Raw genomic sequence first — 24,092 nt, 5'->3', positions numbered from 1 at the left:
AAAGTGCCTAAATGTGCATCAACTGATGAACGGATTAAGAAGATGTGGTTTATCTATACAATAAAATACTACATGGCAATAAGAAAGAATGAAATCTGGCCATTTGTAGCAATGTGAATGGAACCTGAGGGTGTTATGCTGAGCGAAGTAAGTCAGGCAGAGAAGGACATGATACCACATGTTTGCACGTATAGGTGGATTAGGAGGAACTTAACAGAGGACCATGCGGGAGAAGAAGGGGGGAAAATAGTGGGGGAGAGGGAGGCAGGCAAACCATGAGAGACTCTTGAATGCTGAGAACAAACTGAGGGCTGATAGGGGTGGGGAGGAGGGGAAGGGGGATTACGGGCATGGAGGAGGGCACTTGTTGGGATGGGCATTGGGTGTTATATGGAAATCAACTTGACAATAAACTATGAAAGGAAAAAAAAAGAACACAGATGCCATTTAAAGGATAATTCAATGCTCATATAATCTGATAAATTGCCAATAGGTTGCCTTGTTACTTTAATTCAAAGCAAATTAGAAAAGTGTGGGTTTTTTTTTCCTTCCTTTGTAGGGGGCAGTATGCTATTTAAAAAGAAGAATTGTGACCTACAAAATTCTACATTTATTTTCTGGTTTATACTAACTATACCCCAAATACAAACACACACACACATACACACACGAACCATTTATTTTATTAATAAGAATAAGAAATGAAAGTTGGCAGTATCATCTTCCCCCATATATGTATATATGTGTGTGTGTGTGTGTGTGTGTGTGTATACAAGCTAAATATCTAATTCTAGCATTGAGACAATTCTTAGCCAACTTTTAGTCAATTGCTTGTGAATATTTTAAACGTTACATAGGAATGACTGATTTTGAGATACTGTTAATATATATATCATGTTATGAAGCATATATATATATATATATATATATATATATATATGAAATCTACGTATTCTAGCTTGCCATAAAAGACGTGAGTTAAACATTATCCATGGTAGCCAAAATATGAAAATAACCTATATATCTGTTGATGGATGAATGAATGAAGACAATGTGGTATAAATATACAACAGAATATCATTCACCCTTAAAACAGGAAATCTTGTCATTTGCAAACAACATGGATGAACCTGAAGGACATTATGCTCAGGGAAATAAGCCTGACATGGAACGACAAATACTTTATGACTTCACTTATATATGGTATCTAAAAAGTCAACATCCTACAAGCAAAGAGTAGAGTCACAATTATCAATGACTGTTGGGGATGAAGAAGGGAAAACAGAGAAATATTGGTCAGAGGGTCTAAAGCTTCAGTTGTGGGATGAATAAATTCTGAAGATCTAATATATAACATGATGACGATGATTAATAATACTGTATTATATCATTGTAAATTGCTAGGACAGTAGATCTTTATAATTCTTACCAAAGGGGGAGGAAAGGGAAGGGAGGGGGAGGAAAGGGGAGGGAAGGGGAAGGAAGGGGAGGGAAGGGGAGGGAAGGGGAGGGAAGGGGAGGGAAGGGGAGGGAAGGGGAGGGAAGGGGAGGGAAGGGGAGGGAAGGGGAGGGATGAAAAGAAAAGAAAAGAAAGAAAAGAGAAGAAAAGAAAAAAGAAAAGAGAAGAACAGAACTATGTGAGAAGACAAGTACGTTAAGTAGCTTAATTGTGGTCATCATTACACAATGTATACGTATATGGAAAATCATATTGTACATCTCAAATAGATACAATTTTTTTTTTTGTCAAACATACCTCAATAAAGCTGAAAAGCAAAATGAACCAAAATAAAAACACTTGCATTAAATAGTAAATTTGTGATATGGAACTATGTTTCAAAACAATCACTGAATGTTTACTGAATACTTACTCTGCATATAGCTATTTGGGAGAATCAAAGAAAGCTAAAATTCTTCACCCTTGCTGATTTAGGTATAAGTGACAATTCATGAGATATGTAACAATTCAATAAAAATTTTTCAACTGAATAACATTTAAAGTAAATGCTATATCACTATTTCTATAAAACCAGTTATGATAGCCATTAGCACAGTGTTTTATTAATAAAAATGCTTCTGGTGATGCTGAGGATTATGCTGAAAAAAAATTGTAATTAAGACAAAAATTTAATGGTCTTAAGTGACTTAAAAATTACAAGATTTTTTCAATGTGTAGCATTCCCTTTGGTGATAAAGGCTATTTATGGTCCAGATTAGCAATTATCCATTGCAAAAACTACTTTTAACTAATGAAATATAACATGAAAACTTCTGCCAGAATGTTAACACCTAGTACAGAAAAAAAAAAAAAAACACCAAAAAACCAAAAACACTTTGCAAGATTTGCTTTGATTGCAAACTATTTAGTGCAAGATTTGCTTTGATTGCAAACTATTCCTTTACTGTACTCTGCTTGACCCTAAAACTTTTAATATCTAAAATTAACATTGCCAGCCAGATCAATTGTACTATGAGGCTCTAAGAAGGTTATTATTAAGGATTTTCCATTACATAGAATGAATTATTATTTAACATTAAGTTATTAAGAGAATATATAACACATAGAGTAAATCATCATGTTAAATAATCTAGAGATGGGATTATTGGATTTCTGTACTGAAGAGGACATGAAGATAAGTATACAAGCAAAGGACTCTAGATGTAGTATCTTTATAGTTTACACAAAGGGAATATAAATGGAAGACACTACTGAGTAGAACAACCATGATCCCATGCCTAAATTCTTTGTAACTGTAGAATTCTTTCTTGTTCAACATTTCTTTTTATTGGTCCATTTATTTATTTTTTTAAATGTTTTCTTTATTTATAAGAGAGATAGAGAGATAGTCTGAGCAGGGGAGGGTCAGAGAAAGAGGGAGACACAGAATCCAAAACAGGCTCCAGGCTCTGAGCTGGATGTCAGCACAGAGCCTGACGCGGGGCTTGAACCCACGAACTGCGAGATCATGACCTGAGCTGAAGCCGGACACTTAGCCGACTGAGCCACCCAGGTGCCCCTTTATTGGTCCATTTAAATGGCTCTCTGAAAGGGAACAGTCCAGTAATGTTATTTTTCTAGCAACAAGTAGATGGAACAGAAAAATATTAATTGTAACAGAAGAAAACAAGAATAAGTGAAAGTTTATTCTAGAGAAAATAACTAGGATAAGAAAAAAATGTCATAAAATATAGGTCAAGATAAATTTTCAACTTACAGTAAGTAATTTTATTTTGATTCTGAAAGAAAACATTTAATGGGGAAACTTGAAGAAATAGGCAATAGGTCAAATACTCCTAAAGGTATCATACTTAAGAGTTTAACAATATTTGAACAACAACAAAAGATTTCTAGGAGCACCTGGGTGGCTAAGTCAGCCAGTTAAGTATCCAACTCTTGATTTCAGCTTAGATCTCACGGTGTGAACTTGAGCACCCACTCTCTCCTCCACCTCTACTAACCCCACCCCTCAGTCGAGCTCTGCACAGAGCACTGACAGCACAGAATATGCTTGGGATTCTCTCTCTCCCTCTCTCTTCTCCTCCCTCACTTGTACATGCGTGCTCTCTCTCTCTCTCTCTCTCTCTCAAAATAAATAACTTAAAAAAAATGTCTATGTTCCACTAACTGGCTCACTTGCTAAAATAGGTGTTTCATAAAATGAACTAGTGTCCATATAGTGTTGTGCTGATGGTTAAAATGGAATTTGAGTTTATACAGGTAAGTAAAGTGACAGGAGCTTTGGATTGTAATGTTTGTAACTAGAATAATTCAGATTCTAATACTTACTAAAAGCAGAACACTCAATTTCTCCAATTATGATTCGATTGAACAGAAGGATGCAAATACAGATGGAGAAAATGGTGCACAAACATTACAAGAGATTAGGAAGAATTGAGAAATGCGGCTATGGGAGAGGGGGGATCACAAAATAGAGGAAAGCCAAAAGTTTTTTTTAAGTACAGAATTTAACCCTGATAGGGTAAAATCATCGTCATTCCTTTTCTTGAGTGAGAGATAAGAAGAAAATGTAAGTAAGAAAGCCGTTCCTGAGGAAGGTGCCAGAATTTTGTTAATAGTGATTTTGTTCTTCCTAAAGACTTCAATATTTACACTAAAATATTAACAAACATCCCCTCCCCCTCAGCATATTCTGAACAGCTGGAGCAGTATTACAGAGTGAAATAAAAGCGCTCTGGGTTCTTTACACAGAAGGCCTACTTACTTCTGCCATATGGTTTCATTTAGGTCAACACCAGTCTTATTTAATGTGCCTTCAGTTAATCTGGCTATATTATGATTGCTCTTAGAGTAACTCAGGCCTACTAACTATTAGTAAAACTTAATAACAAAAGAGAACCCCAGGTTACTCATGAAAACCTAAAAATGAAATTAAAATTAACACAAAACTATTACTTTCATAATAATTTACCTCACTGGCAATAATTCATTCAGAATTTTATAAAAAATTTACAAAATAATTTACCTTAGTGGCAATAATTCTTTCAAAATGTCAACAAAAGCCCTTACAATATTAAGATTCAAAATATGACTTATTTTTCAATGTTTAACTTACCGACACAGTTAGGTTCTCCCAAATTATCTCAGAGGCAGAAATATTGGACTCCCTCCATTCCTTCAAAGTATCATTGCTAGGATTATGTGGTTCTACACAGTTACACCTGAAAAGGCAAAATAGTGTTTTGTGAACTAAATATCTTTTTATTATTGTACTCAGAACAAATGTGTGATGGATTCTTTTTCCCCAGTTATAATTTTCCTCAATCTGCGAGGAAAGTGGTTAGGTCATCCTAAACTCCAAGACCGAAAGCATGATAAATATATTGTCAGGACATTAGACTACTCTATAGCATTTCCTCAAATGAGAGAGGTCATTCTCTCTCTGTCCCAGTAAGAAGAAATTCTTAAAAGTGTTGGTTACAACACAAGCCTTTTGGGGCCTTTGAAATCAGGATGCTTTCTAGTCTTTACCATGACAATTTGCCCCTAAATTATAAGTCATGTTGTAAAAATGATTACTGATCAAATCCATTATTATAATTTATTTTTATTAACATTATATAACTATATCAATTAAAGTTGTAGTTATTTAATTCATATTCTAAAAGTTATTTATAGTTTTGCTAATTAGGTTGAAGCAAGAACCCTAGGCAAAAAAAAAAAAAAAATCAATCAATACAGAAAAGCTTTTTGAATACCTAGAAGGTAACATAATGAATGCTGGGTGGGGATAAGAGCAAAGAAAAAATGTAAGAGTTGGGCATAGTGCTGTTATTATGTAATAGAAAATAGTTTTTGATCTCATGATTCTTTATAACTTTATAAATTAATCAGTAAAAAACACACGCAAAAATTACCAATAGATTAATGGTCTCAGATGTTAATTTCAATTTACAAATTGTTTCCAAAAATTCATTCCTAGGCTATTTGTCCTTCAGAAAACATTTTCTTATAGAAGCATTTTATAAAAATGGTGTTTGGACTCCCAGATTAGCCCATATATATTGCATAACTTAAAAGTTAATTGGACTGCTATATTAGTGATATTAATCAAACTGTAGAACCTAACTATCATTATTAACGTCATTTCTGTAGAAAAATATCTTATAGTTTCTACTTGGTAAATCCCTCTAATTAGGCAATAGTCTCTCTTATGTCTTCTACATCAGACACTTCTTCATTCACTTATTCTTCAAAGAATATCAGGTGTCTATTATTGCAAGAAACTCTACTTGACCTGGGCAACACAAAAAGCATGCTTCCTCCTCTCACTAAGTGAGCTGGGCTCACTTGGGTCTGGGCTTCTAAGAGAGTAAAGTGTTCCAGTGAGAAAATTGGTGACGAAGGTTTCAAGGGATTGAAATATAGAAGCATTAGCTATTATGGGCAGCTGTAGTGACCCTATGGTAGCACTATAGAGGGAGAGCTATAGCAAAAGAGAAAGGAAACTGAGATGAGTATCAAACATACATTAAGGCAATTTATTTAAAACTATAGGTTCCAGAGTCCCAGACTGACTGTACGTATGGCCCTGTTCTTTGCTGGCTTCATGATCATGGGAAGATCACTCAAGTACTCTAAATCTTGGTTTTTAACTGAAATAGAGGCCTGCCCAGTAGAATCCCAAAGAATCTGGACTAGGAGAAGACTCATACTAAACAAAGTAAAGTAAGCGGTAAAGTTGAAAATGTCGAAACTAGTTGAGAGTTGAACTATATATTTGATTCCAGAAATCCTCCCTCTACAACTACATACTAACACATTCCTTCTCCAGAAAAGTTACATTCCCCCACCTCCCAACAACAAAAAAGTTTAGAGTCTCCCAAAATCTTTAGTCAGGCTGATTAAGGCCTTCTGCTGTACAAAGCCAGTCCATAAAGACTAGGAGATATTGCTGTTATTTCAAATGTGCCAATCCCATCACAAAGTAATGAGACATATGAAATAGGGAAACATGGTCTAAATAAAAGAAAAATAAATCTCTGAAAACTCATCTTAAAGAAATGAAGGAATATGAAGTACTTGTCATAGTATTAAAATAACCATGATATAGAGGAGGACACTTATGGGGATGAGCATTGAGTGTTATGTGGAAACTAATTTGACAATAAACTATTTGTAAAAAAAAAAGAAAAAGAAAAAATAAATAAATAAAATAACCATGATAATGGTACCCCATAACCTCAAGAAAACAATGCACAAACAAAATGAGAATACTGCAGAGATAGAAAATACTAAAAAGAACCGAAAAGAAATTTAGGAGCTGAAAAATATGGTGACTAGATTGAAAAATTCTCTAGAGCAATTCAACATTAAACTCAATCCAGAAGAATCAGTGAACTCAAAGACAAGTCATTTGAAATTTTCTGGTCAGAAAAACAAAATGGAAAAAAAATGAAGAAAGCCTAAGAATGATATGAAATACTGTTAAGCAGACCAATATACATTATGGAAGTCCCAGAATAAAAAGAAAGAGAAGAAGGAACAAAAAGCTTACTTAAAGACAGCTCCCCACACCTGGAAAAGGAAACTAACATCCTGATTTAAGAAGCCCCTAAAACTTCAATCACAGTGAATTCAAAGAAATCCACACTGAGATACATTATAATTAAAATGTCAAAAGTCAAAGACAAGAGAGAAAGAATCAGAAAGCAGCAAGAGAAAAGCAATTCACATATAAGGGAACCTCTATAAGAATTTCAGTGGATTTTTCAGCAAGAATTTTGTATAAGGGAGTAGGATGATTTAGTCAAAGTGCTGAAAGGGAAACTATCAACCAAGAATGCTATGTCTGGCAAAACTGTTCTTCAAAAATGAAGGAGAAATAAAAGCATTCCATATCTTGGGGGGAAAAAACTGAGGGAGTTCATCACTAGACTTACTTTGCAAAAATGCTAAAGGGAATTCTTCAAGTTAAAACAAACAGACCCTGAACAGTAACACAAAAGTATATGAAAGTGTACAGACAAAAAAGGTTACTCTAATGTAGGTGTGTCAAAAATCACTTTTTTTAAAAAAATTTATTTATTTTGAGAGAGAGTGGAGGAGAGGCATAAGGAGAGGGAGCATAGAGAGAGAATCCTAAGCAGGCTCCACAGTCAGTGAGTAGACAGATGAGGGGCTTGAACCCATGAACCACGAGATCACGACCTGAGGCAAAGTCCAATGCCCAACTGACTGAGCCACCCAGGTGCCCCCAAAATCAGTTTTAATTCTGGTATAAAAATTTAAGGACAAAAGAACAAAAAATCACCTATTTCACCCATCCCCCTACCTACCTCCCCTCTGATAACCATCAGTGTATTCTCTATAGTTATGAATCTGTTTCTTGGTTTGTCTGTCTGTCTCTTTTTTCCCCTTTGCTCATTTTTTTTCCTTAAGTTCTCAACATTTCACTTTAAACAATGTATAGCATCCAGACAGAAGAGAAATAAGGAAACAGAAGACTTGAACAACACTATAGACCAAATGAACCTAACAGCATATACGGAAAATTTCAGCCAACAGCAGCAGAATACAGTTTTCTCAAGTACATACAGAACATGCTTCAGAACAGATCATATGTTAGATCACAAAATTAGTCCTACCAAATTTAAAAAGACTGAAATCATACTAAATGTATTTTCCAACCACAATGTAAAGAAATGAGAAAACAATAAGAGAAGGAAAACCAGAAAACTGACAAATACATGAAAACAAAACAATACATGCTTGAACACTAAATGAGTCAAAGAAGATATCAAAAGAAAAGTTAGAAAATATCTGGAGACATGGGGTGCCTGGATGGCTCAGTCGGTTAAGCACTGAATTCAGCTCAGGTCATGATCTCATGGTTCATGGGTTTGAGGCCCACGTCAGGCTCTGTTCTGACACCTAGCTCAGAGCCTGGAGCCTGTTTCGGGTTTGTGTCTCCCTGTCTCTCTGACCCTTCCCTGCTCACACTGTCTCTATCTTTCTTTCAGAAATAAATAAAACATTAAAAAAAAGAAAATATTTTGAGACAAATGAAAATAAAAACACAATACATAAAACTTATGGGATACAGCAAAAGCAGTACTAAGAAGAAAGTTTATAGCAATAAATGTCTACATTAAAATGAGGAAAAGTCTCAACCTAACTTTAAACCACAAGAAAGTAGAAAAAGAAGAACAGACTAAGCCTGAATTTAGCATAGGAAAGCAAATAATAAAAATCAGATCAGAAATAAATGAAAGGCACTATAGAACAACAGAAAGGATCAATGAAATTGACAAATTTTTAGCTAGACTAAGGAAAAAACAGAGAAGATTCGAGATTGGAAATGAAAGAGGAGGCATTACAACTGGTGGCACTGAAATTAAAAGTTTTAAGAGATTACTATGAGCAATTATATGTCAACAAGTTGGATAATCTAGAAGAAATGGACAAGTTCCTAGAAACAGACAATCTATCAAAACTGAATCATGAAGAAATAGAAATTTTGAACAGACCTATAACTAGGGTATTGAGACTGAATCAGTAATAAAAAATCTCCCAACAAAGAAAAGCCCATGACCAGATGGCTTCACTGGTGAATTCTACCAAACATTGAGGAGAAGAGAAGAATTGATGTCAGTCCTTTTCAAACTCTTTCACAAAGCTGACAAGGAAGGAACACTTCCAAATTCATTTTATGAGGATAGCATTACCCTGATATCAATGCCAGAAAAATACAGTATAAGAAAATAAACCTGCAAGGCCATATCCTACAAATCACTCCTATGACTAGAAAAACAGGTATCTTTGTCACTATTTAAGAATGAGAAATTAGCAGCACCTTGGTGGCTTAGTCAATTAAGCATCTAACTCTTCATTTTGGCTCAGGTCATGATCTCACAGTTTGGTCTGTGAAATTGAGCCCTGTGTAGGGCTGTGCACTGACAACAGTCTGTTTGGGATTCTCTCTTATCCTCTCTCTCTCTATCTCAAAATAAATAAATAATCATTTAAAAAATAAAGATAAAAATGGAAAACTAAAGTTCTACAGCAGGCTGCTACTAAGGAAAGGATCTAATAGGACATAGGATTTCTGGTCTGTACTTCTACAAATGGAGCCAGTCCAGGGTGGCTCAGTCAGTTAAGCCTCTGACCCTGGCTCAGATCATGACTTCACAGTTAAGGAGTTTGATTCCTGTGTCAGGCTCTGTGCTGATAGCTTGGAGCCTGGAGCCTGTTTTGGATTCTGTGTCTTCCTCTCTCTCTGCCCCTCCCCCACTCATGCTCTGTCTGTCTCTCTCATTCAAAAATTAAAAAAAAAAAAAATGGAACGGCCCATGGGAGGTGTGGTGGGCAAAGGGAGCTTCTTTTACTTACTGTTGCCTTATTTCCAGTCTAAATTTATTCTGTAGCAGAGCCAGATGGCTGAGAATATTCTGGAACTATGGATATTGGCCCCAAGGATATGTATTTTATTATTCCAAGAAAGACCAGGTAGGTTAGGAGATGACAAGGTATAGCATTAATCCATAAACTAAAATATTTATAACTGTGCCCACAGTTATACTTAGAAAACAAATAGGTACCAACAACTTCATTCTTCTAAAAACTCTCATTATATAAGTATGGTAAGAAATTTTGTACAAAAGACAGGTATCTGCAAGTCTTTTTCTCTGCATAAATTGTTAGAATTTGAAAAAAATGTAAAAATAAACCTTTTAAATGGTTAGTTCTGGGGCTCCAAACTTGTGAGGAAAGAGGTATTTTTACCTCTTACCTCTTGTTTAGACGTATATTACCTCTAAACAATTCCTGAAGTTGTTTAGCTCTCTGGGGATGGTTCTGAGAACGAAGTAAAGGGAAGGCACTGAGGGGAGGAACAAAAATACTCCCTGTCTTTCCCCCTGTCTTGCCCCCAATCCCCTATGGGATTCCTAGCTAACTAAGCATGTGGGAATAAGGAAGTCAATGGCCTGGAGAGCTGCTCTGAGATCTGCCAGGTAAAACTTCAAGGTCCTCCTGATAGATGGTATCCAAACCATTGATCAGGGATCCCTAACTTAGGGCCATGTGAACATGTGCCTGGATTTAGAAACTGACATATGTTCCCTAAAGTCTTCTTTTTAGAATCATAAAAAACATATTTAAACTGCTACAGAGGTTAATTATATTTACCTAGGTAATATATAAGCTATGATTCAGGTTTTACCTCAACATGCAGAAGAACTGCCTCAAATCTTTACCAAGCCTTGTCATAAATTCAAATAATATCATAGGTTAGGTCTGAGGGCTCTTCCCTCTTGTGAGGGAAGAGATATTTTTCATAGTCCTGAAATTGTTTAGCTATGCCATGACTATGGCATAGTAGTACTGCTGAAAAGAAAACTCACTATTCATTAAGAGCAATAGTTTACTTCTTGTTAAATTAGTAATATATCATCTGAATCTGTTATGGCAAGTGGCAAATGTTCTACTTTTTAGGTAGCTAACAATTAGACTTCTCCACGTTGGTCATTCTGCTAATTTACTTCAGGAGAACAAAAGGACCCAACACCATAGTTTAATAGGAAATGATCTGAATATTCTGAAAATTTGGTGAAAGTAAATTTATATATGATAAAAGGAAACCAAATTGGAAAATAAAGAATACATGGTAAGTTTCTTACAGAAGTAATGTAACAAGGGAGAAGGGGTAGCCCTACGACAGATGAATGGATACATTTACCTATAACTGTGTGTGTATCCATACATGTATATGCTTTCTCTAGTTACCTTACATTATGATGCATGTAGATATGATATGCATATAGCTACCCTTGCATGGCAGGAGACACTTTGTTTCTTACTTTAATAGTTTGATTTCTACATTTTGTAGATGGAGGAAACTGAGCAGTAACTTATTCAAGGCCATACTGTTTGGACTTGAACCCAGGTCTGCTTGACCCTGACCTCTGTTCTTTTAGCTACACAAGCTTCCTCCAGTTGTAACTTAGTGCCATTTCCATCAGAACAGCCAGGAGAGTGAGAAGGCTCCAGAATAAATTAAGTAATCTATATTACACAGTATGATCTTCTTAGTTTCCGCTTTTAAGACACTTCTTGAAGATATCCCCCTAAAACATCTTTGGTGGAACTGTCCAGATTCCTATTTCTCATGGCCTCATCTAAACCTGGCTACTGGGCTGGTACCACATCTCCATGCAGTTTGCTTGCTGTGCGCACCATTCCCTCAGGGTCATGGTCTCTGTTTTCCAAAGTGATCACACTGTGTTAGTGAGGATGAGGCATAATGTATTACTCCATTCCTAGGAGTATATTTACATTTCAACAGTGAAATGACTAAGTACTAAGAAAGTACTGAACTTTGCTCTGAAAGTACTAAGCAATTTGGTCTAAAAGTGTTAAGCTTATAGAAGAGACTATTTTTTGGAGAGTCAGGTTTTCTAAGTGGACATTAGTCACTTCAAGCCTCCTTGTCAGGCCTGTCTCTAGTCACAGATGCTGCTCATCCATAAATCAATTCCAAAGAGGAAAAAATGTATTTATTAACCTAAAAGACTTCCGTTATACATCACAGATATCACATATAGCCAATCAAATCATTGTTCTTTCCTGAGCCTGTACCTCTAATGCTTGAAATCTCAGCCGTTCACTCTCAGCTGCACAGTTGTACATGAAGTTTAAAAAAGGTATCTGTAACGACCCTTAGCAGTTCAAAGGCAGCTCTGGAGATTTAGATTTTATGTTCTTAAATGTTGAAAGCAGACATATTGAATAAATAAATCAAGATAATATGAGAAAAATCCCACTTACCTGTACTGATGACTTAGTCCAAATAACTCTAATCCAAAACTACCAAAAGAAAAGAAAAAGAAAGAAAAGAAAATCTAGAGATAGCAATGTGAAGAGATGAAACATGAGTTTGGCATAAGTTCTGTTGTTAATTTAATCCAAAATAATTTTTAGGAACTCTGGCTGTAAGGTGGAAGTATTCATGAAAACAAATTCTTCAGGCGCCTAAAATAGCCGGGTGCCTAGGACACTGGACTTTGGATTCTCCAGCCAGAATTCTTATTTCATTCAATTCCACGCATTTAGTTGAGTGACCTCGAACAAGTCGTTTAACCTCTATATTGTCTTCTTAAAGTGGGGATAAGGAAAGCGATCAACCGCATGGGGGTGTTATGAAGGTAAAATGAGTTAAAATGGGTAAGAGCAGCTAGAAGAGGGTCCAGAGTAAGCAAATACTTACTAGGTATTAGGGATCATCACTGTTATTATTGTTATACAATTGTCACTACCACTGACTCATAGACTGGGATGTTCAACAATCCAAAGGCAAAAGAATGACAGTATCTGTACTTTTTTACATTTATAAAAACACCAGTTACAAAATGCCAATAATTTTGACTGGCGGTGTTAGATTGTTTGGCTTAAAATATACTCTTCACCAAACACATCCTTCACTTACTCTGCGCAAAACAAAGCATGTGCTCTCTGCCATCTTATTTATATAAATGGCTACAGAGTGATTAGATAAACATTATAATTAAATGCCCTCATCCGGAAGTCTTTGCTTTTGTTTCAGGGCTAATGGAGGTGATCAGTCTTCCTTACATGAGAAGAGCCTGTGGCTGTCTTGTGGAAAACATAATTTGGTAGAATTCCCCTCAACATTATTACTAATTTTAGTTTCTGGGTTGCAGATGCTCTCCCTTTGCCTTTGTAGTTATTATTATTACCTTCCTGTGTGCACTGAACAAAAATGGTTTGTGATTCATTTTTTTTTGAAGTCTCTTTATTGACTAAATTAGACCCCAGTGTGCTGTATAGTAAGTATTGACGTAAGGCATAAAATCAGAGAATTATGATCTGTCTGCAGAAGTCAAACAGATTTTTAGGCTTATTCTCTGTTTCAAAAGATATTTTGAGTTACAAAAATAATAAAATCACACTACAGAATATTTACAGAATGAAAAATGAAAAAAATCTGATATTATAGTAGTTATAGTTTTTTGACATAGTAGTTTCTTTAGTAGTTTCTTTTAGTTCTTCTTATGTGTATTTTCAATGTATATTTATAAGCATACAATGTCTTTAATCTTTTTCATATCACACTGTAATGAAAGCATTTTCCACGTTGCTACATTACTCTTCGTAACTATAATTTTTAGTGATGTGACAGTTTACTTACTCATTCTTTATTACTAAACATTTAATCTGTTTCTATTAAGATGACTATTTAAATAACACAGTGATAAGTCTTTTATGAACATATTTCCACATTTTGGAATTTATTCTTAGAAGGGATTGTCTAAGTACTTATACTTATCTCTCTAGGAAATCATTTAAACTTATAGCTATATCATGAAAAAAATAGCTTTTCAAAAATATGCAAAATAACTCCATAAAACACCATGACCACTAGCTAATACTAAAAACATAAATACTCTCTCATTTAAGTTAAATTCTTTAACTTTTTCTCATCTGAATTTCATTTCTACTCAAATAACAACATCCTCTCCTTGATACGTACCATTGGAAGTATTTCTTACTCTCATGACATTCTGCACCTTTATGTGTAAGCACTTATGTCAACTATAATTAAGCACTTATTTGTGTGATGTTTTATATCTAACAATAATGCGCTACATAATAGCAGAGACCCCATCTATGCTGTCACTTTTATGCCCAAATGTCTAGCACATAGCAGGCAATGCTGTTTATTCATTCATTCATTTAATGGTTTAAAGTTATTTTGCGCTGAGTACCTTTGCTATAAGTGCTATGGGGAAATACATAGAAATATATGACAGTACTTGCCTTTAAGGAGTTGTAAGATGATGACGATGATGAAGACAAAATCACATGCGGAGGAGGAGGAGAAAAATCCTTTACTACTATTATTATTATTTTAATATGTTGTAGGAGAAAGTTCATGGGCTTTAAAACCAGATGGATTTGAATTTGACTCTCTTTTACCATTTATTGGCTCTATGATATTGGGCAAATATTATATTTTGTTGTTAACCTGTCGCAGCCTCATATTGATCATCTGTAAAGCATGGATAATACTTGTTCTACAGAATATTTTGAGGTTTAAATAAAGTTATATATGCAAAATTTCGTTATAGTTCACATAAATTAGAAAATATTTCATAATTTTTTTTGTTGCATGAATGAATAAAGCCCTGGCAATTTTGGATTTGCTTCCTTCAACCTTTCCACCATTTATTCACTTTCTTCCCATTGCCATCGTCTGAGTCAATAGTCAGAACTTAAACATTTCACACCTAGGTTATTGATCCTTTCTCTACTTTGTATGATCACTTTTTAATCTATTATCACATAATTCTTCTCAGAGCTTTGTCATTATCCCTAGGTTTTTACCATATAAAATTAATTACAACTTTTAAGGATTCTTGCCAACTGGTCCCAGGAATCCATTCTGTCTACCTCAGTGCCCTTGACTTTAATTATGACTTGTTCATGTGGAACTTACAATAAAGAAAGACAAAAACATAGACGTGCTAGATATAATAAACTCAAGTGTTTCTTCTGTGAATATTTCTTCTATGAATATTTCCCAACTTCTCAGTGTATTTTGTTACTTCTTCCTCCAGGATTTTATACATATATCTAGTATAAATACTATGCTAAGCTGCAATTATTTGATTATGCATTCCCTCTACCTCCCTTCTCATTTGTTGATTCAATAACTACTTGATGTGTAGACAATGTACAAAGTGCATCTGCAGGCTCTTTTTGATAATCACGGAGCTCCTTGAGAACGGAGACCACATCATGCTCATTTTCATACTACCAACACTAACACAATACAGAGAAGACCAATGGGCATTGAAGGAATGAGCCAGTGAGTGAGTAAGAGAATGTATGACAAAAATGGCAAATCTACTTACTATACCTTAAACAGTCTTCTCTATTCTACCTTTGTAGGTTGCTATTTTCCTGAAATGGGAAGTAAATTTGGTTACAGGGAACTGATTTGATTGGCACCACCTGGCTCTAATTAGCTAATCCTATAACTTGCTATAGGATGGATTTCCCAGACTCCAGTTGAACACTGAAATACATAGAGAAAACAAGCCTTTCTTTCTCATAATCTTATCTTCTTCATCCTAAATATTATAGGTTTGATAATGTATTTCAAATATACTTCCTGTGTATTTTTGAGACTTAAAACATGGTCTCTTGAAGGCTGCTCTAAGGGACTTACCTTAAGAACACAAAATAAGATACTGGTGCAGATTTCTATCTCCAATCTTTTAAGCCAAGTTATTATCAAGCTTCTTAAAAATAACAAGCTGATGTAAGGCTTCAACATGATGTAGTAAAACTCATCGCTAGCCAAGATATTTTCCCCCTCCTTGTCAAATGCCCATTTGTGGGTAATAGAAATAAGCACTTTATGTTCTAATAAGCTGTAAAATAGGAATCCATTTTACCTCTATTATTCAAATATTTTATGTTTTTTATCCCTCTATTTTTATATTTTTTACTCCTGTTAGAAATTAAAAGCTGCTTGACGATAACATAAAAAGACCTAAACACACACAAAAAATTATCCAAATGCTTCTATATTCTTAATAGTAATCATAAAAATTACTCTGGCAAACCAGTGGCCTATAATGTAGTACAGTGTCAACAATGTTCAGCTAGATGTTTGATGGTGAAGGTTTTAGCCCTTGCTCTTCCAGAAGGGTTCATAAACCCTTCTGAGTCTCTGCTTTTCGTTTTTGGGTGGGATGTTTTTTTGTTTTTGTTTTTGTTTTTTGCTTGTTTGAAGTTTTTTTTTTAGCCCTCAAAAGAGGTAATGTTTATTCAACACTTTTTTATGTGGCAAATATTCAATGAAAAACTACTTTGTGCCAGGAACTGATTCAGACACTGGAAAAGCAGGGATCAAAACAGATTAAAGTCCCTCCCCTCATGAACCATTTATTCTGGGAGTGGAACAGACAATAAATTAGATTTATAGGTAAAGTTACCACTATAAAAGCACAAGACTACATGCTGGTGAGGATGCAGATCAAGGGGAACTCTCATACATTTCTAGTAAGAATGAAAAATGGTCCAACCACATTGGCAGCTTCTTATAAAGTTAAAATACACCCTTTTCATATAACCGAGCAATCTTGATTCTAGGTATTTACCCAAGAAAAAATGAGAACATAGCCCAAATAGTCCTGCAGGTGAAGCAATATAGCCCCAAAGCAGAAACAACCCAAATGACAACCCACTTGTGATTGGATACACAATTTGTGGTACGATCATACAGTGGAGTACTACCCAATAAAAAATAAGGGGAATAAATTGATGCATGAAACAAAATGAGTAAATCTCCATAGCATTAAAATAAGTGAAAAAGCTAGACACAAAAGGCTCCATACTCTGTAATTCTATTTATGTGAAATTCTAGAAAAGACAAAACTTTAGAGACAGAAATCCTATCAGTGTTTGTCAGAAGATGTGGGGTGGATGAGAGATTCACTGCAAAGGGGCACAAGGAAACATTTGGGGAAATGCTCTATATTTCAAATATGGTGCTATTCATTTGTCAAGACTCATTTAGGGATATACTTAAAAAGGGGTAAATTTTCTTGTATGTAAATAATACTTCAATAAACCTTACTTTTAAAAATATTAGTAAATTATATAATATTTTAGATAAGAAAGGGAGAGAGAAGGAAGTTTAAATTTTAGATAGAAAGGCCTCTGGTAGTTAATTTTGAAGAAAGCAAAGGAATAAGCCACAGAGATACCTGGAGAAGGGCATTCAGGGAAAAGGAATACCAAGTGTGCAGAGGGAGAGGCAGAAACAGGCCAAGTGTGTTTAAGGAAGGGCAAGCCGATCAGGGTGACTGGAGCAGAGTGGTAAAGTAGGAGATGAGAGAGGAGAACAGATCACATAACAACTGGAAGATAATGAGAAACTCAGGAGGCTTTGAGAAGCAGAGTGACATGATGAGATTTGTGTTATAAGAGAATAATTTCAGCTGCTTCACAGAGGACAGTCTATGAGAGACCAAGTGTAAAATCAGGAACGCTAGTTGGAAGACAACTGTAATAATTTACACAAGTGATTATGGAAATAGAGAAAGTTGTAAAGAGTGTTCAAGTTCTATATAAAGTCGTTTGATTTGCTGAGAAATCTAGGTGTGTGAGAAAGAGAATCAAAAATAAAACACATTTGTTTTTTAAGTCTAAACAGCTGAAAGGATGGTAATGCCATTAGTAGGGGAAGAGACTTGAGAGAGTTTCCTCTTACAACTCCTACCACAAATAGGACTAAACTATAAGCATCTACCCTATGAGTTTGCTAGAGCCGCCATATGAAAATACCACAGACTGGGTGGCTTCAACATCAGAAAAGCTATTCTCTCACAGTTGTGGAGGCTGGGAGCCCAAGATCCAATGCCAGCAGGGTTGGTTTCCTGAGGCCTCTCTCTTTGATTGGCAGATGACTGGGCTCTTGCTGTTCTTCACAGGATCTTTTCACTATGTAAGTGCATCCCAGTGTCTCTGTGTGTCCAAATTTTCTCTTCTTATAAATAAGGACACCAGTCAAATGTCATTAGGACTCACCCTTATGACCTCACTTAACCTAAATTACTTCTTTTTTTAAAAAATTTTAAAAATGTTTATTCATTTTTGAGAGACAGAGAGAATGCAAGCAGGTGAGGAGAGGGAGAGTGGGGGTGGGGGGCACAGACACAGAATGTGAAGCAGGCTCCAGGCTCTGAGCTGTCAGCACACAGCCCAATGCAGGGCTCGAAACCATGAACCATGAGATCCTGACCTAAGCTGAAGTCAGATGCTGAACTGACCAAGCGACCCAGGCGCCCTATAAATCACTTCTTTTAAAAGCCCTGTCTCCAAATGTAGCCACATTCTGAGCTTGTGGCTTCCATGTACAAATTTTGAGGGAACACAATTCAGCCCGTAACACCCAGTGATATCATTTCAGAGTCATTAGGACCATCTTCCTTATCCTCTAAAAACTTGATTGTATAATTAAAATAAATTCTGCATTGAGTGCTTCATTCTTTTAGATATCAAAATTTTAAAAACTTAGAATAAATAAAATTGGACTCCTATGAATCTTCTTTAGAGCAAGTTCTAATAGACCAGGTCCCTATGTACTGAAGAGATGAGCAACAGTGGGGTACGTAGAAGTAGCAGAACTGGCCTGGACACAACTTCACAGAGACTAGCAAGGAGTACTCACGAATGCAACATACTTTGTTACCCTTCACATACTATTTAAACAGTCTTGCAGAGAGATTGTTTATAAAGATAGGTTTGGGGGGCATCCTGTTCAGCCTGCTACTGAGAACTATAACCATAGAATGTTTTTACGAAATAAACAGCTTCCTTTCCAGAGTTGTAGATACATACTTCTTCACTTGATGTTTTCCTGTTTGTTAAAAAAAAGTAAATGTGAAGTGCATACACTGAACGCCTTATAGCATCAAGAAATTCATTTATAAAAAATATGCTAAGCTACCTGAATTTGGTTAGTTTTATAAATATCTGGTAGGAATAGTGTTCAGAGCAATTAGCATATTAATTTCAACAGTTAAAGGGAAGTGTTTCTTCCTCCCAAATAAGTTATTAGCAATGTCTCTAAGCATTTATTCATCATGACTAATACTATAAAGAACATAGCAGTGACACTTAAAATATACAGCAAAAGGGAGATGAATGAATAAATAATGTAGCAACATTTTACATGAACAAGAATAATTTGCTCAAAATTTCCCAAGAGGAATGGCAGATACCCTGAATAAAATTATCAAATCATATACAAGGTGCCAACACTGGCATTATACTCATCTCATAAAGAACTCATGGCGGGGCGCCTGGGTGGCTTAGTCGGTTAAGGGTCTGACTTTAGCTTAGGTCATGATCTCGCGGTTCGTGGGTTCGAGCCCCGCGTCGGGCTCTGTGCTGACTGCCAGCTCAGAGCCTGGACCCTGTTTCAGAGTCTGTGACTCCCTCTCTCTCTGACCCTCCCCTGCTCACGCTGTCTCTCTCTCTCTCTCCTAGAAATAAATAAAACATTAAAAAAAAAGGTTTAAAAAAAATAAAGAGTAATGTTTAAAAAAAAAAAACAAAAAAACTCATGGCAATGTGCCTAGCAGGTGAAATATTACATAAGCAGAATTCTGATACTGTTTTAGCCTATCATCAGGCACCAAAAATGGCTGGACACTGAATCAGTTAGAACTTAAGCCTTAAGTGCTGTCTCTAGGAGTTGAAGCTATATGATTCACTTGCTAGATTTAAGTTTTTTAAAAACTATTTTTAGAGTTATAGGTTCACAGCAATATTGAGCAGAAGATACATATACCATATACCCCCTAACTGGATGCATTGATCACTTCCCCCATTATCAACATTCTCCACCAGAGTGGAACATTTGCTGTAACTGATTAACCAAATTAATATATCATTATATTCAAAGTCCACAGTTTACATTAGGATTCACTCTTGGTGTTGGACATTCTATAGGATTGGTCATGTTTACAATAAGATGTATCCACCATTATGGTATCATGCAGAGTAGTTTTACTGTCCTAAAAATCCTATTTTATTAATGTTGAGTTTTAGAAGTTCTTTGTATGTTTTAGATAACAATTCTTTATTAGATATGTCTTTTGCAAATATATTCTCTCAGTCTCTGGCTTGTCTTTTCATTCTCTTGATGTTCTCTTTCGCCAAAGCAGAAAATTTTAATTTTAATGAGGTCCAGCTTTAATTCTTTCTTTCATGAATCACACCTTTGATATTGTATGTAAAGAGTCATAGCTAAACCCAAGGTCATCTAGATTTTCTCCTATATTATATTCTAGGATTTTTATAGTTTTGCATTTTATATTTATGAATATGATCCATTTTGAGTTAAATTTTGTGAAGGGTATAAAGTCTTTATTGAGATTTGGTTTTTTCTTCCTTTTTTTTGCATGTGGATATCTAGCTGTTCCAGCACTATTAGTTGAAAGACTATCTTTGCTCCATTGTATTGCCTTTGCTTCTTTGTCAAAGATTAGTTGACTATATTTATGGGGGTATATTTCTGGGCTCTTTATTCTGTTCCATTGATCTATTTGTCCATTCTTTTGCCAATACCTAACTGTTTGGATTACTGTAGCATTATAGTAAGTGTTGACGTCAGGTAGTTCTATGTCCTCCAACTTTGTTCTCCATTATTCTGTTGGCTATTCTGAGTCTTTTCCTTTTCCATATAAACTCTAGAATCAGTTTGTTGATGTCCATAAGATAACTTTCTGGGGTTTTACTTGGGATTGTGTGGCATCTATAGATCAAATTGGGAAGAACTGACACTTTGACAATATTGAGTTTTCTTATCAATGATCATGTACTATCTCTGCATTTATTTAGTATTTATTTGTTTCATCAGAGTTTTATCATTTTCCTCATATAGATCTTGTACAAATCATGTTAGATTTATACTTAAGTATTTCTTTTTTTGAGTGCTAATGTAAATGATGTTGTGTTTTTAATTTTAAATTCTATTTGTTCCTTGCTAGTATTTAGGAAAGTGATTTGCTTTTGTACATCGACCTTGTATCCTGCAGCCTTGCTATAATCACTTATTACTTCTAGGAGTGTTTTGTCGATTCCCCCAGATTTTCTATATTAACAATCATGTCATTTATAAACAAAGAAGCTTTATTTCTTTCTTTTCAATCTCTATACCTTTTATTTTCTTGTCTTGCCTTATTACTTTTGCTATAACTTCCAGTATCATATTTAAAAGGAGTGGTGAGAGAGACATTCTTGACTTATTCCTATCTCAGTGGGAAAACTTCCTCCTAGTTTTCCATCATTAAATATGTTAACCTTAGGCTTTTCTGTATTATTTATCATGTTGAGGAAGTTCCCCTCTATTCCTAGTTTAGTCAGAGTTTTATAATGAATGCGTGTTGGATTTTGTCAAATGTTTTTACTGCTTTTATTGATATAATCATGTAATTTATCATTTTTAGCCTGTTGATGGAATGCTTTGTACTAATTGATTTTGGAATGTTGAACCAGCCTTGCATATTTGAAATAAAGCTCACTTGGTTGTGGTGTATAATTTTTAAACATTGCTGGAGTAGATTTGCTAATATTTTATTAAGGATTTTTGCGTATTTGGTCATAAGAGCTATCGGTCTATAGTTTTCTTTTCTTTGTCTGCTATTGATATTAGGGTAATGCTAGCTTTATAGAATGAGTTAGGGAATATTCTCTCTGTATCTATTCTCTGAAAGAGACTGTAGACAATTGGTATAATATTTTCCTTAAATATTTGGTAGAATTCAACAGTGACTTCATCTGGGCCTGATGCTTTCTTTTTTGGAAGGTTATTAATTATGGTTACTGATTAAACTTCTTTAATAGATACAGGCCTATTTAGATTATCTATTTCTTGTGTGAGTTTTGGCAAATTTTCTCTTTCAAGGAATTGGTCCATTTTATCTAGCTAATCAAATTTGTAGGCATACAGATACTCATAGTATTACTTTATTTTCTTTTTAGTGACCATGGCATCTTTAGTGATGTCCCCTCTTTCATTTCTGATATTAGCAATTTGTGTACTCTTTTTTTTCTTAATTACCTTGATGAGAGGCTTATCAATTTTATTGATCTTTTCAAAGAACAAGACTTTGGCCCTTTGATTTTTTTCTCTATTGATTTACCATTTTTAACTTCACTGATTTCTGCTTTAATTTTTATTATTTCTTCTCTTTTGCTAATTTTTAAATTAGCCAATTAATTTCCTTTTCTTTTTTTAGTTTTCTAAGGCTGAAGCTTAAATAATTTCTTCTTTTTTAATCCATGCACTCAATGCTAGAAATCTAAGCACTGCTTTTATTGCATCCCACAATTTTTGATAAGCTGTGTTTTCATCTTCATTTAGTTCAGAAAGATTACTTTTAATCTTACCAGTACAATTTATTAAACTAATTAATAATCCAGTACTTTCAGCAATGAAAATCTACTTCTGGTATTCAGCAAAGCCTTAGTGTTGATTGAGATGTAACTAATAGGTTTGTGATAACCTTTTCTGGTGTTTAGGCTCTCTGCTTTAATGTTAGCTGACTACTGCTGGAGTTTAGACTCCTGATTAAAATAGCAGCTACCTATGGCTGTATGTTAACCTACATAAACATATTACCGCAGTGTCTGTGCTGAGATATTTTAATATAAATTGAAACACCATTATATTCCATTTTTAATATTTCAGAATATACCCTTAAATCTAGGTCAGTTCAGGAAATGAAGAGAAATGAGGTCAGTACTTCAAAGACTGTAAACCTTCTGAGAATGGTCATCATATCTCAACAAAGTGAAATGATGACTTGTGGCCATGCAATGCATCTTGGAGAAGAAACCACCAATTTTTGCTTATCACTCTCCCTCTAATCTTCGATGCTTATGTAAATTTCTGCCCTTTTATAGCTATTTGACAATAAATCATGAAAGATAATTCTATATAATGTCTGTAAATCTATAGTTATAGAGAAGGAAAATAGTAGCTAAAGGTACATCTCAGAAGTAACATTGCTGCAAGACTGTTAAGAAAGGCTTGCTCATATCTATCACCTCCTTGGCCTCTAGAGGCAGAAAGATGAAGAGATACTAATCTTGTACACAATAGGCTCATAATCCATTAGGAACAATGGTAATAAAACAGGCAAACAAACTTATATTGGATACTATTGTTAGTGAAATTAAGACTTTATCATTGAAATAAGAATTTAATTCAAAGCAAAAGGGAAAGCAAAGATAGCAAGGATTTGGATTAAAAATCAAGAATGAAACCGGTGCAGCCTTTCTGGAAAACAGTGTAGAGTTTCCTCAAAAAATTAACAATAGAACTCCCCCATGACCCAGAAATAGCACTGCTAGGAATTTACCCAAGGGATACAGGAATGCTGATGCACAGGGGCACATGTACCCCAATGTACATAACAGCACTTTCAATAATAGCCAAATCATGGAAAGAGCCTAAATGTCCATCAACTGACAAATGGATCAAGAAGATATGGTTTATCTATACAATGGAATACTACATGGCAATGAGAAAGAATGAAATCTGGCCATGTGTAGCAACATGGATGGACCTTGAGGGTGTTATGCTGAGTGAAATAAGTCAGGCAGAGTAGGACAGATATCATTGTTTTCACTTACAGGTGGATTAGGAGAAACTTAATGGAGGACTATGGGGGAGAACAAGGGGAAAAATAGTTGGGGAAAGGGAGGGAGGCAAACCATGAGAGACTCTTGAATACTAAGAACAAACTGAGGGCAGATGGGGGTGGGAAAGAGGGGATGAGGGGTGATGGGCATGGAGGAAGTCACTTGTTGGGATGAGTACTGGGTTTTATATGGAAACCAACTTGACAATAAACTATGAAAGAAAAAGAAAATCAAGAATGAGACGGGTTGCCAGAAGTTTATCTCTTGAATAGTCATTTACTGAGTGCCTACTATTATATTTATTTGATTCTAAAATGTCAGATAATCTGCTTGCTTAATATCTGCCTTTTAAGGGAGAAAAAAACTTCTATGTTAAATATGCATA

At 35.0% G+C, this 24,092-nt stretch overlaps 1 protein-coding gene across 1 annotated transcript in view; it reads right to left on the bottom strand.

Annotated features, from left to right (window-relative positions):
• The window catches only part of SLC4A10 (solute carrier family 4 member 10), a 207,188-nt gene that overhangs the window by 48,977 nt on the left and 134,119 nt on the right, over positions 1 to 24,092 (bottom strand). Inside the window, exon 16 of the mRNA XM_039253448.1 lies at positions 4,575 to 4,680. Within this exon, the coding sequence (XP_039109379.1) occupies positions 4,575 to 4,680 (106 nt within the window). The remainder of the gene's footprint in view (positions 1 to 4,574; positions 4,681 to 24,092) is intronic.

Source organism: Hyaena hyaena, unplaced genomic scaffold (genome assembly GCF_003009895.1).
Source record: "Hyaena hyaena isolate Hyena2069 unplaced genomic scaffold, ASM300989v1 scaffold_450, whole genome shotgun sequence".
NCBI classification, from domain to species: Eukaryota; Metazoa; Chordata; class Mammalia; order Carnivora; family Hyaenidae; genus Hyaena; species Hyaena hyaena.
This window is presented reverse-complemented; position numbering and strand designations above follow the sequence as displayed.